This window comes from Barbus barbus, assembly GCF_936440315.1.
Source record: "Barbus barbus genome assembly, chromosome: 22".
NCBI classification, from domain to species: Eukaryota; Metazoa; Chordata; class Actinopteri; order Cypriniformes; family Cyprinidae; genus Barbus; species Barbus barbus.
In genome coordinates, this window is record NC_136750.1 from 20,712,287 (window position 1) to 20,726,515 (window position 14,229).

The 14,229-nt window shown below is 36.2% G+C and overlaps 1 protein-coding gene across 1 annotated transcript in view; it reads left to right on the forward strand.

The window, feature by feature from the left end:
• LOC306888452 (lon protease homolog 2, peroxisomal-like) overlaps positions 1–14,229 on the forward strand; it is a 31,164-nt gene that overhangs the window by 14,970 nt on the left and 1,965 nt on the right. The window contains exons 9-14 of the mRNA XM_079446760.1: positions 5,336–5,486; positions 5,684–5,810; positions 8,554–8,681; positions 12,166–12,284; positions 13,629–13,836; positions 14,036–14,220. Of these exons, the coding sequence (XP_079302886.1) occupies positions 5,336–5,486; positions 5,684–5,810; positions 8,554–8,681; positions 12,166–12,284; positions 13,629–13,836; positions 14,036–14,220 (918 nt within the window). The remainder of the gene's footprint in view (positions 1–5,335; positions 5,487–5,683; positions 5,811–8,553; positions 8,682–12,165; positions 12,285–13,628; positions 13,837–14,035; positions 14,221–14,229) is intronic.

Sequence of the window (14,229 nt, forward strand, 5' to 3'; positions counted from 1 at the left end):
ACGTGACATTTTCAGGGTTCGTACAAGGTGCTTGAAGTACTTGATTTTGACTTTTTGAAATTTAAGTCCTGGGAAACCCTTGAAAACAGCCATATTTATGAAAAGGTACTTGAAAAGTACTTGAGTATTTTCACGCAAAATTAACAATGCTGCGTGTGTTAATTATGACCATTTCTCCCGGCTTTCGGGAGCGCGCGAGATCTTGCGCTATTTCAGCTTGCATTATATTGCTCGGTCTTTTATTGCATGTGCTGTTCGTTTGGGTTTCATTTGGGAACGAGTCTGACGCGCTTTGTGTTGCACTGTTATCATTTACAAGCGTGAAGCGCGTCTCCATCTCAGCAGCTCAGTCCACAAACTCTTCCTCAGCATATGCTGGAGTTTGGGTTGCTTAACGTTCATCTGGGAAAACAGTGTGTGTTATATGTGTAGATTTGTAATGTAAATCATTTACAAACCTATGCCAACACAGGAGAATACATCAACATATTTCTAAACATGCGATTTCTAAATAAAAGTCTCTCTGAGTTTGCTTTTGTTAAATGGATTTAAACGTCATTGAATAACGCTTAACGCTCTCTGCTGGAATTTGTTATAATACATAATGTACTTAAGTTGGCATATTCATATTATATATAGGCAATTAGGCATATTAAATTATGCTTTTTAACAGTTTTGTTCAATAAAACCATGTAATTACTTGAATTTGATACTTTATTTGAACCAATTATAATTGCCTCATCATTAGTTTATATATAAATATAGTCATAATAAAGCCTCTTTTTCACTTAGGTTTATTCTTATTACTAAAGATGATCAGATTACTCAATTGTCAAAATAATCATTAGATTTCTTGATTACCAAAATAATTGTTAGTTATGGCCCTAGATCAGTTAAAGCATTTCAAAATACAACTGCATTGGTTTGTGATTAAAAGACAAATGTTTTGCAATTGAAAATTTCTTAAAAATAGTATTAAAATATTCTCTCATTCTAGCGAACCAAGTCTCTGTATTTTGTCTTATTTTATGAGCTAAGCTTATTGTCACACCCCTAGCGTCTACAAGCATGATACAGCTCATATTTTTCCAAGTGTATGATATAGCTTTTATTCTTCAGGTCAATCATGTATTCATAAAATAATAGGAAAATGTACTTTTAGGGATGTAACGATTACCGGTTTGACGATAAATCATGATAAAATTCCCCACGGTTAGTATTACCGTTTCATATTTTAATTATCATTAAAACCGTATTCGATTACCGCGATCTGAACAACTCATGATAAATAAATACTATCCAGCATAAAGCAGAGTGTAACTGTCACGAGTGCACGGCAGCATAGTTTCATTCTGAGTGAAAACAGCGGAAAAGCTGGGAGGTTTTAAAAGTGCTGAGGGAATTATACAAATGAATATATCAGTGAATTAATTATATGAATGTACCTCTGAAGGATCTGACTGTCTTCAGAAACGATTCGATGGCATTTTGTTTTCATCTTAGCTCCATGTAATACCTAAAGGAAGTGTTTTTAATCACAATACTGCTTTGTTCGCGGAGTTCACGGGAATCAGCTGTAATTCAGCTTTTCCATATAAAGCGCCACCTGCTGTCAGAGAGTGGATTTACAGACACTTATTTACATTCAGCCTGTGTGCAGTTTCTGTCTGGCCAAAAAACGGACCAAATTTGCATGCCCTGCTGTAAATTTTAACCTGTTGATGAAAAACAAGCTTATGTGGATTCTACACATTTAAACAATTCAGATAAGCTATATAGAATTATTTATGGAGCAGATAAGTGGATAGAGAGTTGGACTTGTAACCTGAAGGTTGTGGGTCCGAGTCTCAGGTCCGGCAGGGATTGTAGGTGGGGGGAGTGAATAACCAACACTCTCTCCACCCTCAATACCACGACTGAGGTGAGACCCTTGATCAAGGCACCGGACCCCCAACTGCTCCCCGGGTGCTGCAGCATTGGCTGCCCACTGCTCTGGGTGTGTGTTCACTACTGGTGTGTGTTCACTACTGTGTGTGTACACTTGGATGGGTTAAATGCAGAGCACAAATTCCGAGTATGGGTCACCATACTTGGCCACACACCACTTCCCCCCTCCCCTTCCCCCTATTAATCAATTATCATTTTGACTTAACTCTTTTCTTTAAAGGCTGAAATGTGAGGTTTACCTTTATATGAAACTTTTTCAAAGCTTTATTTGAACATTTACATTATTTATTTGAATATGCTATTAAACTGTTGTCAGTCAAGTTGTGATTTAAATTCCAGACCTCATTAGTAATGTTATTGTTTTAGTGATTATGCAAACAAAAAGTAATTTTATTTGTTGTTTGTTGACTTTTAAGTATAAAACTTGGTGAAGTGATTTATGTGTCGGTACTTTTTGAACATCTCCAGCACATTTTAACAATACCGTGATAATACTGATAACCGTGATAATTTTGGTCACTATAATCGTGATGAGAAATTTTCATACCGTTACATCCCTATGTACTTTGCCACAGTATAGTTTTAAATGTTAAAGTGGCCATAGTCACTGCATGCTTTGCTTGAGCTGCACTTAATTTGTACCATTGTTTTATTAGTTTATGTATTATAATTTGAAAGATAATAACAGTATTGTTTGATAAGTGAGATCTCTGATTTTAGTCATTGAAAACCCAAAAAATTGTGCTTGAAGTCCTTGGAAGTCCTGGAATTTCATTTTGCAATTTCTGTACGAACCCTGCATTTTGTTTACAAGCTGTTTTATTGATGTCTTTCTGTGGTTGAAACACAGATTGAGCGATTATGTGGCATGAGATGTTCATTCATGTTTATTTCGAGTTAAAACTAGTAGTAAAGAGGAAGGGATGGTGCTCGAGCTCCGTGCTGCCGTTTGAACTGAGGTGTTTATACAGCAATCTTCAGCTGCGCCACATCATAGAGCATCAAAATAACATTTATTGTTTGAATTTCCTTAAATGGGCATAATTTGAAAGGTGAGACTTTTGTTTCTTATCAAAAGTAACAATATATAAACTGGAAGTTTCTAATGAATGAATTAATTCATTTTCAGTACGAATACGTGTACCAATACACCCCTAATAATAAAAGTTTGAAGGTAATATTGACCTTATAAATGTGGATGGAACACGATCTGCTGGAGACGGAATAGTGCAAAACCGACAGATATTTCTGTCAGGGCAAGTCGCTCTGTTCCAGTGTGATATTACCCAGACTCACTGCATGACATTATATGCCACAATACTGAAAGAAAATTGTTTTTTTGCAATTGTTTGTGTGTGGTCTACAAGATCAGTTTGCATGCAGGGTAATGCATGCATACCATAGGTAGTAGGTAATAGGTTTGTTGTCCCTTCTGTGCACAGTATCACATATACATATACGCCATTTGAATGCACATAAGATAAATATCCAAATATCTCCTGTGATACAGCTGTTCCTGAAGCTCTGAACATCTGTATGTCTGTGATTGTAATCCTCTTATCTCCTGGCATGATGAGTTTTTACTACAATCCAGCAGAGGAAGAGAAATGCATCTTACACTTTTACCAGAGATCAGCAGTCTGTATCCTGTAATCAGAAGATCACCACTCAAAAACCATCCGGGGAGTGACACTCATCTCATACTGTAAAACATGTGACCCTTTTCATTGTACTCCAGATAAAGAGATATAGGGAAGTTCATCACAGGGCGGACGTGACCTGGCAAGCTCAGCAGAAAGCTCTGTGATTATTTTGTCAGAAGCTGAGAGCAAGCATGCTTTTATTTAGGGAAGCATTTCAAAATAAATTGTTTTGAGGTGGTTGTTTATAGCTATAGTGGTGTTGTTTTAAACCTTTAACCCTGAGTATTAAACTTTAGCATGTAACTCATCTTGCACCGTTTGTGCTGCGGATATGGATAATACCTCAAATGGTGCATCTTGGAGAGGTGCACAACTAGGTATACAATTAGGCTTATTGTTTTTTTGTTTTTTTTTGTTTTGCCAGATATCATCTTGTGAGCTTGGTGTAATTTACTCTTAGGTATGTTCACATTAGCACAGCTCAGAAGTTAATTTCAAAGTTATTTTAATAAGAATCCATTTTACTGGGAATTTCACATGAGGGTCGAAAGATTCGTCAATGTAGATTTCTACATAGCCGTTACTGACTCTCTCCTTGAACAGCCAGTCATTTTTCGATTATGTCTGATTTGAAATGAACCAGGAACCATTAGGCTGTGTGTCCACAAAAGCATTTTCAGCCAGCTGTGGATGTTATCTAGACTCAAGATGACCCATTGTTGTTCAGTCACTGTACAAGTAAAAGTAATGGTCGGTCGCTGTGATATCACTTCTGTCCACCCCCCAGTGTTATTGGACAGCTGGGTAAAAAGTGATGGTAACACTTTAGTATAGGGACTAATTCCCACTATTAAGTAGTTGCTTATTAGCAAGCATAACATGTTGGCTGTTTATTAGTACTTATAAAGCACAGATTCTGCATAACCATATTCTACATTCCTAATCCTACCAATACTTAACTACCTTACTAGCTATTAATATGAAGCAAATCAGAAGTTTATTGAGGCAAAAGTCGTAGGTAAGGGATTGGTAATGGCGAGAATTGGAATAAAAATAAAGTGTGACCAAAGTGACAGTGACAAGTGCTGTGTTTTACCCAAAGTTAACCATTTTTCAACTCTTGGCGACCAAAACAACCCAAGCACAGTGTTCAGCACCTATTTTTAAAAAATACAGTGCTCCCATTACAAACAATAGAAAAAATATGCTGGCCTCTGGAAAAAAAAAATGCTTTGGGAAACAAAGCCTTACTGTTATATAGTAGCCTATACTTCAGATTCATGAGGCTTCAGTTAATTTACTGACTAGTTGTTTGATATGGCAACGTGTATTAAGATAATAAATATTGTATACAAATATTTTACAAAAATATTATTGGTATTGATTAACGTATGTATCAAGGAACTGTTTGGAACTGTATGATATGTGAATCCTTAATAAAATAATAAATGATGACTGTTAGTTTTGTTAATGTACCATCTAGTGCTGATTCTAACAGAAGGGACTTGAGCAGCCTACAGTTGCTATGGTTACCTCCTCAGGCTAGAGCAGTTTCTGTTCATGTTCATGATCCATTTGACGTGGTGAAAATACACACTCTAATTTATAATCTAACTTTTGTGTTAAAACATTGCTTATGCAATATGCTGAATTTTTACTGTTTATTTATTTTTAAGAAGCCCTCCCATAAACTGCACCTTGCACACCTACTGAATTTTGTGCAAATAAACTGTGATCTTTATCAGGTTCTGGACCCGGAGCAGAACCACAGCTTCACCGACCATTACCTCAATGTGCCATTTGACCTCTCACAAGTCCTCTTCATCGCCACAGCAAACAGCACGGCCACCATCCCCCCTGCCTTACTGGACAGAATGGAGGTCCTCCAGGTGCCAGGTCAGAGTTCAGTTTTGGACAAAAAAGACAGCAGGATGTGACATTGATGATGTGACATTTTTGGTGATTAATTCCTGGCTGTTTTAACTCAAACACAATTAACTCTATCCTACAACTGAGCAGATGGTTTTGTAGTTGAATACTTGATTAGTTTATTGTAATTTGTGTTCTGAATATCAGCATGTGTGTCTCATTAGGATACACCCAAGAGGAGAAGGTAGAAATCGCCCATCGGCACCTGATCCCTCATCAGCTAGAACAGCACGGACTGACCCCACAACAGCTCCAGATCCCACAGGACACCACAAAAGATATCATCAGCAAGTATGCACACAGACACACACTCAGGGCTTTGTATTCTAAAGAGGTTCAGGCTGATAACAGCACTTGATGACTCACACGGAGGACAGAAGGGCGAGATTAAAGTGTCCAAACAGGAGCAGTCATTGTCAATTAAGAGCTAATCACACACACTAACAAATGAATCCACTTCTCCATCCACATGTATTTGTAAGTTAACATACCACTTGCATTGACTGACTCTAAATGGTGAATATATTGGTGATACATGATCAACATGTTTTATTTATTTATTTAGTCATTTAGCAGACGCTTTTATCCAAAGCGACTTACAAATGAGGACATAAGAAGCAATCAAAACCAACAAAAGAGCGACAACGCGCAAGTGCTATTACAAGTCTCAGTTAGCCTAACGCAGTACAGATAAATATTATTATTATTAATTTTTTTTTTATTTTTTTTATAAAAATACATAAAGTAAAATTAGAATAGAGAGTGCTAGAGTTAGAGGGTCAAGTAAAGATGGGGTCAAGTAAAGATGGAACAGATGAGTTTTTAGCCGTTTCTTGAAGATGGGTAAGGATTCGGCTACTCTGATTGAATTGGGCAGGTCATTCCACCAGATGGGAACAGTTAATGAAAAAGTCCGTGAAAGTGTTTTTCTGTGTCTTTGGGATGGTACAATAATTCGTTGTTCACTTGAAGAACGCAAGCTTCTAGAGGGGACACAAGTCTGAAGTAATGAATTTAGGTAAAGGGGTGCAGAGCCAGTGGTGGTTCTGTAGGCAAACATTAATGCCTTGAATTTAATGCGAGCAGCTATTGGTAGCCAGTGCAAATTGATGAACAGAGGTGTGACGTGCGTTCTTTTCGGCTCATTAAAGATTAATCTTGCAGCGGCATTTTGGATTAATTGTAGAGGTTTAATAGAATTGGCTGGAAGACCTGCCAAGAGAGCATTGCAATAGTCAAGTCTGGACAGAACAAGAGCCTGAACAAGGAGTTGTGTTGCATGTTCCGAGAGAAAGGGCCTGATCTTCTTAATATTGTATAATGCAAATCTGCAGGACCAGACAGTTTTAGCAATGTGGTCTGAGAAATTTAGCTTATCAATCACAACTCCAAGGTTTCTGGCTGTTTTTGAAGGAGTTATGGTAGATGAGCCTAACTGGAAGGTGAGATTGTGATGAAGCGATGGGTTAGCTGAAACCACAAGCAGTTCTGTCTTAGCTAGGTTGAGTTGAAGGTGATGGTCCATCATCCAGCAAGAAATGTCTGTTAGACACGCTGAGATGAGAGAAGCTATCGTCGGATCATCAGGATGGAATGAGAGGTAGAGTTGAGTGTCATCAGCATAGCAGTGATATGAAAAGCCATGTTTCTGAATGACAACATGATATACACATATGCACACATATGCATATGTGACCCTGGACCACAAAACCAGTCATAAGGGTCAAATTTGTGAAATTGTGAGTTATACATCATCTGAAAGCTAAATAAGTAAGCTTTCCATTGATGTATGGTTTGTTAGGACAATATTTGGCCGAGATACAACTATTTGAAAATCTGGAATCTCGGTGCAAAAAATAAAAAATATTGAGAAAATCGCCTATAAAGGGGTCCAAATTAAGTTCTTAGCAATGCATATTACTAATCAAAAATTAAGTTTTGATATATTTACAGTAAGAAATTTACAAAATATCTTCATGGAATATGATCCTTTACTTAATATCCTAATGATTTTTGGCATAAAAGAAAAATCAATAATTTTGACCCATACAATGTATTTTTGGCTATTGCTACAAATATACCCCAGCGACGTGTGTGTGTGTGTGTGTAGGCAATCGTGGCTTAATGGTTAGAGAGTCGGACTTGTAACCCGAAGGTCGTGGGTTCGAGTCTCGGGTCCGGCAGGGATTGTAGGTGGGGGGAGTGAATAACCAACACTCTCTCCACCCTCAATACCACGACTGAGGTGAGACCCTTGAGCAAGGCACTGAACCCCCAACTGCTCCCCGGGCTCTGCAGTATTGGCTGCCCACTGCTCCGGGTGTATGTTCACTACTGTGTGTACACTTGGATGGGTTAAATGCAGAGCACAAATTCAGAGTATGGGTCGCCAAACACCACTTCCCCTTTTCCTTTCCTTTCCGTAAATAAATATATAAATAATGTTAAAATACTAAATATAAAAATGTTATCTATGTATAAATGAGTATATGTGTATGTGTGTGTATATATATATATATATATATATATATATATATTTAAATAAAACTATAATATTTAAAATGGAAGAAATTATATACAAATAATACATATATATATTAATAACATAATTAAAAATATATGTGTATAAGTATATAGATAATATAGAAAATAATAATCATATTAATAAATGGAGGAAAATATAAACAAATAAAATATAGCACTTAAGGCTGAAAAAAGTTTGTGTGAAACAGAGGGGCATTTTGGGTCACAGATGGGGCTGTCCAGCCGGGTCTCCTCCTGGAAACTATATCCTCTGCTGTCTTACTCTCTCCTTCAAAACTGTATCTTATGACAGGCTGCCAAACTTCTCTTCTAAATGTCTGTAGTCCATCAGGGATTGTCAATTAGAGATGTTTGCAGAGCAAACTAATTAATTACCTCAGAGGTTGCTAATTTTGGGATGATTATCTGCTAAAAAGCAATCAATACATGGCCCCAGCCCAGCAGTGACGGCAGTAATGACAGAGTGATTTGTGTGTGAATGTGTTTGTAGGTACACACGGGAGGCAGGCGTACGCTCTTTGGAGAGGAAGATCGGGGCCATCTGTCGAGCGGTGGCTGTGAAGGTCACTGAAGGTCATAAGATCTCTAGAGCAGAGTCCCCCACTGAACAACATGCAGGTAAAACTCACATCATTGTGGTTTACGGCTGGAATTACACCAGTTCCCCCGGCTCTGCTTCAGTGGTAGAATCAGGATTGATTGTAATAGCCTTTGGGCAAAGATAAAACAGTCTGTCCCAGTGTGCTCTTGTCTTTGTTGCGTCCCGATGGCAATCTCCACCCACAGTGAAATAAAAAGTGTACACACAGCTATTAAATCTTATTATATCATATTAAATCTTTAAGTATGTTCTGATTGGCTGGGATTACACTTTGTGCAGTATTTTGTTTTTATTATGAACAGGAAAATGTAGATTATGCTGAAAAAGCATTGCATCGCCTGGTTTGGGCGCTGTAATTGAGGCATAATTTTCAGTTGAAAACCTTATTCAACCCTTTGAATAAAAATTATATTCAAAAACAAAACTAAATGTAAGTAAAAATTAAATTAAATGATAATAAATTAATATAATACATTAAATATATAACAATATTTAAATTAAAATAATTATTACAATTGCAAATAATTATCAATTTATTATTTGTAAAATGAAATAATATATATAAGTATATAAAATATATAAATGTATAAATATATATATATAAGTTGTAATTGTATTCTCAAAAATATATTAAATAATATAAAAGAGTAAATGATAATCAATTTAATTAATTGGAATATATTTAATATCTAAAAAATATTTTAATCAAACAATTTTATTATTAATTTATATATATATGTATATGTTAAAATAAATAGTTTAAATTTTTTTGTCAATACAAAATAATTTATAAAATAAAACAATTAAATTGTAATAAATTAAATTAATCATAATACTAAATACATAAAAATGTTCAAATAAAAAATACTATTTATTATAAATGATTTTTTTTTATTTTACTTCATAAAATAACACAATAAATTACATTAACAACAATTACATTAAATTGTAAGTTAATTATAATTTATTAAATGTTTATTTTATCAAATAAATTTTTTATTTTGAAACAAAATAAATTATAATGAATTTAATAAAATGTAATGTATTAAATATATAATAATATTAAAGAATTTACATATTTTATCACTCGAATGTTATTTTATTTTATTCACCCTCTCTTTAAATAATGGCATCTGTATTGCCCTTAAAAATCCCCATTATGATGTCTTGCATCTGGTAGGACACTGAGGATGCATTCGATTGAGGAATGCTTCTGTATGTAAGAAAGGGTTTAGCATTCTGTGCCACATACAGACGACTGACTTCAGCACAATCCATAACACATACTTACCCTTGCTGTGCCACACAAACGGAATCAAGTACACACTAACTCTAGAAGTGTGTTCAGACAAAAGAGCATGTTGGGGAACCCACACTGAGAAATTATGAAATGTACAGTCAAAAAAACTAGTCTCACACATTATGAAAACCTCAGCACACACATGCACATATTGGTCATCAATCTCTCTAAGCACGGGCCCCCTGAGGGGTGGAGGAGGGTAAAGCGTGCTAACAGACGGCCTTAGAACCCCCCTTCACGTCTCGCTGCAGCTGCTCCTCTGTAACAGAAGTAATAGCACGGCCAGTTAACGCTCTGTTCAGACTCTGATTTAGCCCAACTCTGCTTCTCAATCCTCTCCTGCATGGCCCATGTGTGCGATAAGATTTAGAGAGATGAGGGTCAGGGGGTTTCTTTTGCTCTCCATGTTGCCTGATGGCCAGAATAAAGCTTTGAAACGAGTGTATGAGCGCTTTTTTATATTCAGTCTCTCTGTAGCAGGTGTTGTTCTTAGTCTGAACATCATGACAGCTGTCGCATGTGCTTCCTGCTGTTATCTTAACTCTTTCAGTACATTCAGTACAGTCTTCTTACTGTTTAGTGTCTGCATTAATCTCTTGAGTTACAGGGAAATGAATGAGCTGCTTGTTCAGGTATCTGTCCGATTCCTTATAAAGAAGCAAAACTCTGATGCTTTTTATTTGTTGCGATGGCTGATATTGAATATACTGTGAATGTAACATTATGCAAAAGTCTTCAATTAATGGCATCTGACAGTAGAATTGTAAAATAAAGAAAGTACAATTTGGCTGGTCATGTGACCAACATGCCCCCCTCAGCTCCATCCTACTTTTATTACTAAGGCTAAATAAAATAATTAAAATCAGTGAAGTGAAATCAAATTAATTATAATATATTTCCTTGTTTTCTTATGTGAAAATAAAATAAATTAATAATAAAATATATTAAATTCATGAAAATAAATATTAAAAGAATTGCATTTTTTAATAAATAAAAACTATGGAGTGCAGTTTTAAAGTTGGCCTGTGCAGTGCTAAAGTCATGGCCAAAAATATCGGCACCCTTGGTAAATATGATCAAAGAAGGCTGTGAAAATGAATCTGCATTTATTTACAATAAAATAAGTACAGCTCATTTTGCTCAATACAGCTCAAATTAACAAGGCATATAGATTATGTAAAATTATGAATTTCTGAGCAAAAAAAAAAAGTGCAAAATTATGCTGGGCGGTATTTAATACATCAGAATTTGACTAAATCATAAAATTGAGCTATTTCGTGAATAGTTAATGTTCATGACACCCACAAAATGAAGTAACAATACATGGTTTAGTTATTTCAGTCATTTCAGTTATCCTTTAAAACAATATAATATAGTTAATATTATTTGTCTCTGTCTGCTTTGGCTTGTTAGCAGAAAATAAGGTGGAGAAAGGTACAATATTTTGATGAATTATGAAAGCAAATTTTTTTTTTTTTTTTTTATCCTAGAAAATGTGCGCTGATCATGCACGACAAAATCTTATAAATCATTATGTCTTTCCTCAGAATGGCATATGCACTTTCCTCCTTTGCTCTTCAGAACATGATGCTCCTCCTTTGCATGTCATTAACAGTCTAGTCACATGACTTGTGGGCAGCAAGGGGCATGTATATAACTGTGTCTTGCCAAGGGCAAATACACAACACACACATTTAAAAAAAATAAAAATAGACACATGGATTTACGCTGAAAGTAAATACACCCTGAAGCTGCTTTCTTTATTATGTATGATATTAAAACCTATAATACCTTATTGTTTCTTCCCAAAATTAAGATAGCACCTGCTCTCCCCCTTAGCTGGACCCCTGCGTCATTTTTCTACAGCCTATAGTTCTCTATTATTTCAGACAGCTCTCTTTCATGCTTTTCTTTTCACTTTTCTCCCCTCCGGCCTCGATGTCCGTCACCTTCCTTAATGAAAAGCCTCAAATAGACATGATAATGGAAGTGCCAGCGTGATACAATTTTATAGCTTTTTTTTTGTCTTGTAATTCACTTTTCTGAATATGGTTTTATCTCTGCTTAAATGGAGTTTACTTTTAGTTCATGAAGTGGCAATCACCTGTCTCTTTTGTATTGACACACCAGTGTTTTGAATTGACTAAAAACTCCATCAATGATTTCATCAGTTTCCCATGAAAGATCTTTGTATCTTTCAGAGCAGAATACAGAGAACAAGGAGGAGGATTCTGGGATAGCGTCACCTCCGGAGATGCCAATTGTTATTGACCACATTGCCCTTAAGGATATTCTTGGACCGCCAATATTTGAAATGGAGGTTAGTATCAAATAAATGCCTGAAGGCTTTTGTGTCTATTCAGGAAATGTTTCTAAAATCCATAGAAAGCACTTCAAGTCTCTCCACTTTTGTGTAGGATCCTTATAAGAAAGTCAAAAGATTTTTTTGGGTCTCCACAAAAACTGTAATACAGTATTAAGCAGCATAACGGTTTTCAACATTTACAATAATAATACATGTTTCCTGAGCACCAAATCAGCATATTAGAATGATTTCTGAAGGGTCGTGTGATACTAAAGACAGTAGTAATGGCTGCTGAAAATTCATTTTAAAATATATATTTCAACAGAAAACAGTTAATGTAAATTGTTATAATATTTCAGAATATGATTTTTTATTTTTTTTTTAAGCAAATGCAGCCTTGATGAGAAAATTCTTCACATTTTAAAAAATCTCCCCAACCTTTGAATGATAGTGTATGTCTAGGGACCAGCATATCATAAGGATTTGGGAGTAGGCTCTTGCAACCACCCAGAACATCTTAGCAATGGCATAGCAACTACCAAAACATCTGAGCATCACGGCAGCAAGATTTGAATGAGCAAGCATTACCTACATGTTCTTCAGAAAAGTCTAGTAGTCTTTGTTCTTTTAAATTTTAGTGCGGTCTTGTGTTTGGTTCTTCATTTGTTCACACACTTTTCGGACTGCTAGCCCTCGGCCCGGTGCTGTGCTGTTGTGTTTCTCCGAGGTGAAATGCTCTCTCTTCTCCGTAATGGAGGCTGCATTCCTGCCATGCCTATGAGGACACGACAGGGAGAGACCAGAGGCAGTCAGAGAACAGCCGAAGTTCTGCTCAACTATCACACACATCATCTCCTTTGAAAACTTACATTAGCACTCGACTTTCTGCAGTTAGTTTACCAAGTATACAAACAAACAAAAGATAACGTTTTTGAAAGAAACATTGGTTATACTTTATTTTAAGGTCCAATTCTCTGTATTAACAATTAACTACAAGTTTTGCCTCAATAAACTCCTAATTTGCTGCTTATTAGTAGTTAGTAAGGTAGTTGTTAAGTTTAAGTATTGGTTAGGATTAGGGATGTAGAATTTGGTCATGCAGAATATGTGCTTTATAAGTACTAATAAATAGCCAATATGATAATAATAGACTTGCTAATAAGCAAAACAAGTTAATGGTGAGAATTGGTCCCTATACTAAAGTGTTACCGAACCGTTTATAAAACAGGCTTTCTTACTTTTAATGGGGCAAATTCTTAAGCTTGCTGCTACATTTAAAGTTTATAAGCTATAAGCTTCATATTATATATAATTTTGACGTTATGATAAGTATGTAACCAGAGCTGTCTATGTTTGTAGGTCTCGGAGCGACTGACCCTGCCAGGTGTGGCGATCGGGCTGGCCTGGACTCCGCTGGGTGGAGAGATCATGTTTGTGGAAGCCAGTCGTATGGAAGGAGAAGGTCAGTTGACTCTGACGGGACAGCTGGGTGATGTCATGAAGGAATCGGCCCATTTAGCTATAAGTTGGCTCCGCAGCAATGCCAAAACGTACCTACTTACTAATGGTAAGTTACTGACATACACTACATTAAAATTTCAGATATTTTGAAAGAAGTCTTGTGAATATTATTACAATTAAAAATAACTCTCTTTTGTTTTTATTTTAATATATTTCTAAATATATTTTATTCCTATGATGGCAAAGAATTTTCAACAGTGATCGACTGTGCGAGACTGATTTATGTTTGAATGATGTTGTTGTAGGCGGCGCTGATCCTCTGGAGGGTACCGATATCCACTTGCACTTCCCAGCAGGTGCCGTCACTAAGGACGGACCCTCCGCCGGTGTTACAATAGTAACGTGCCTGGCCTCGCTGTTGAGTGGGCGGCTGGTGCGCTCTGATGTGGCCATGACTGGAGAGATCACTCTGAGAGGACTGGTGCTGCCGGTGAGGAAC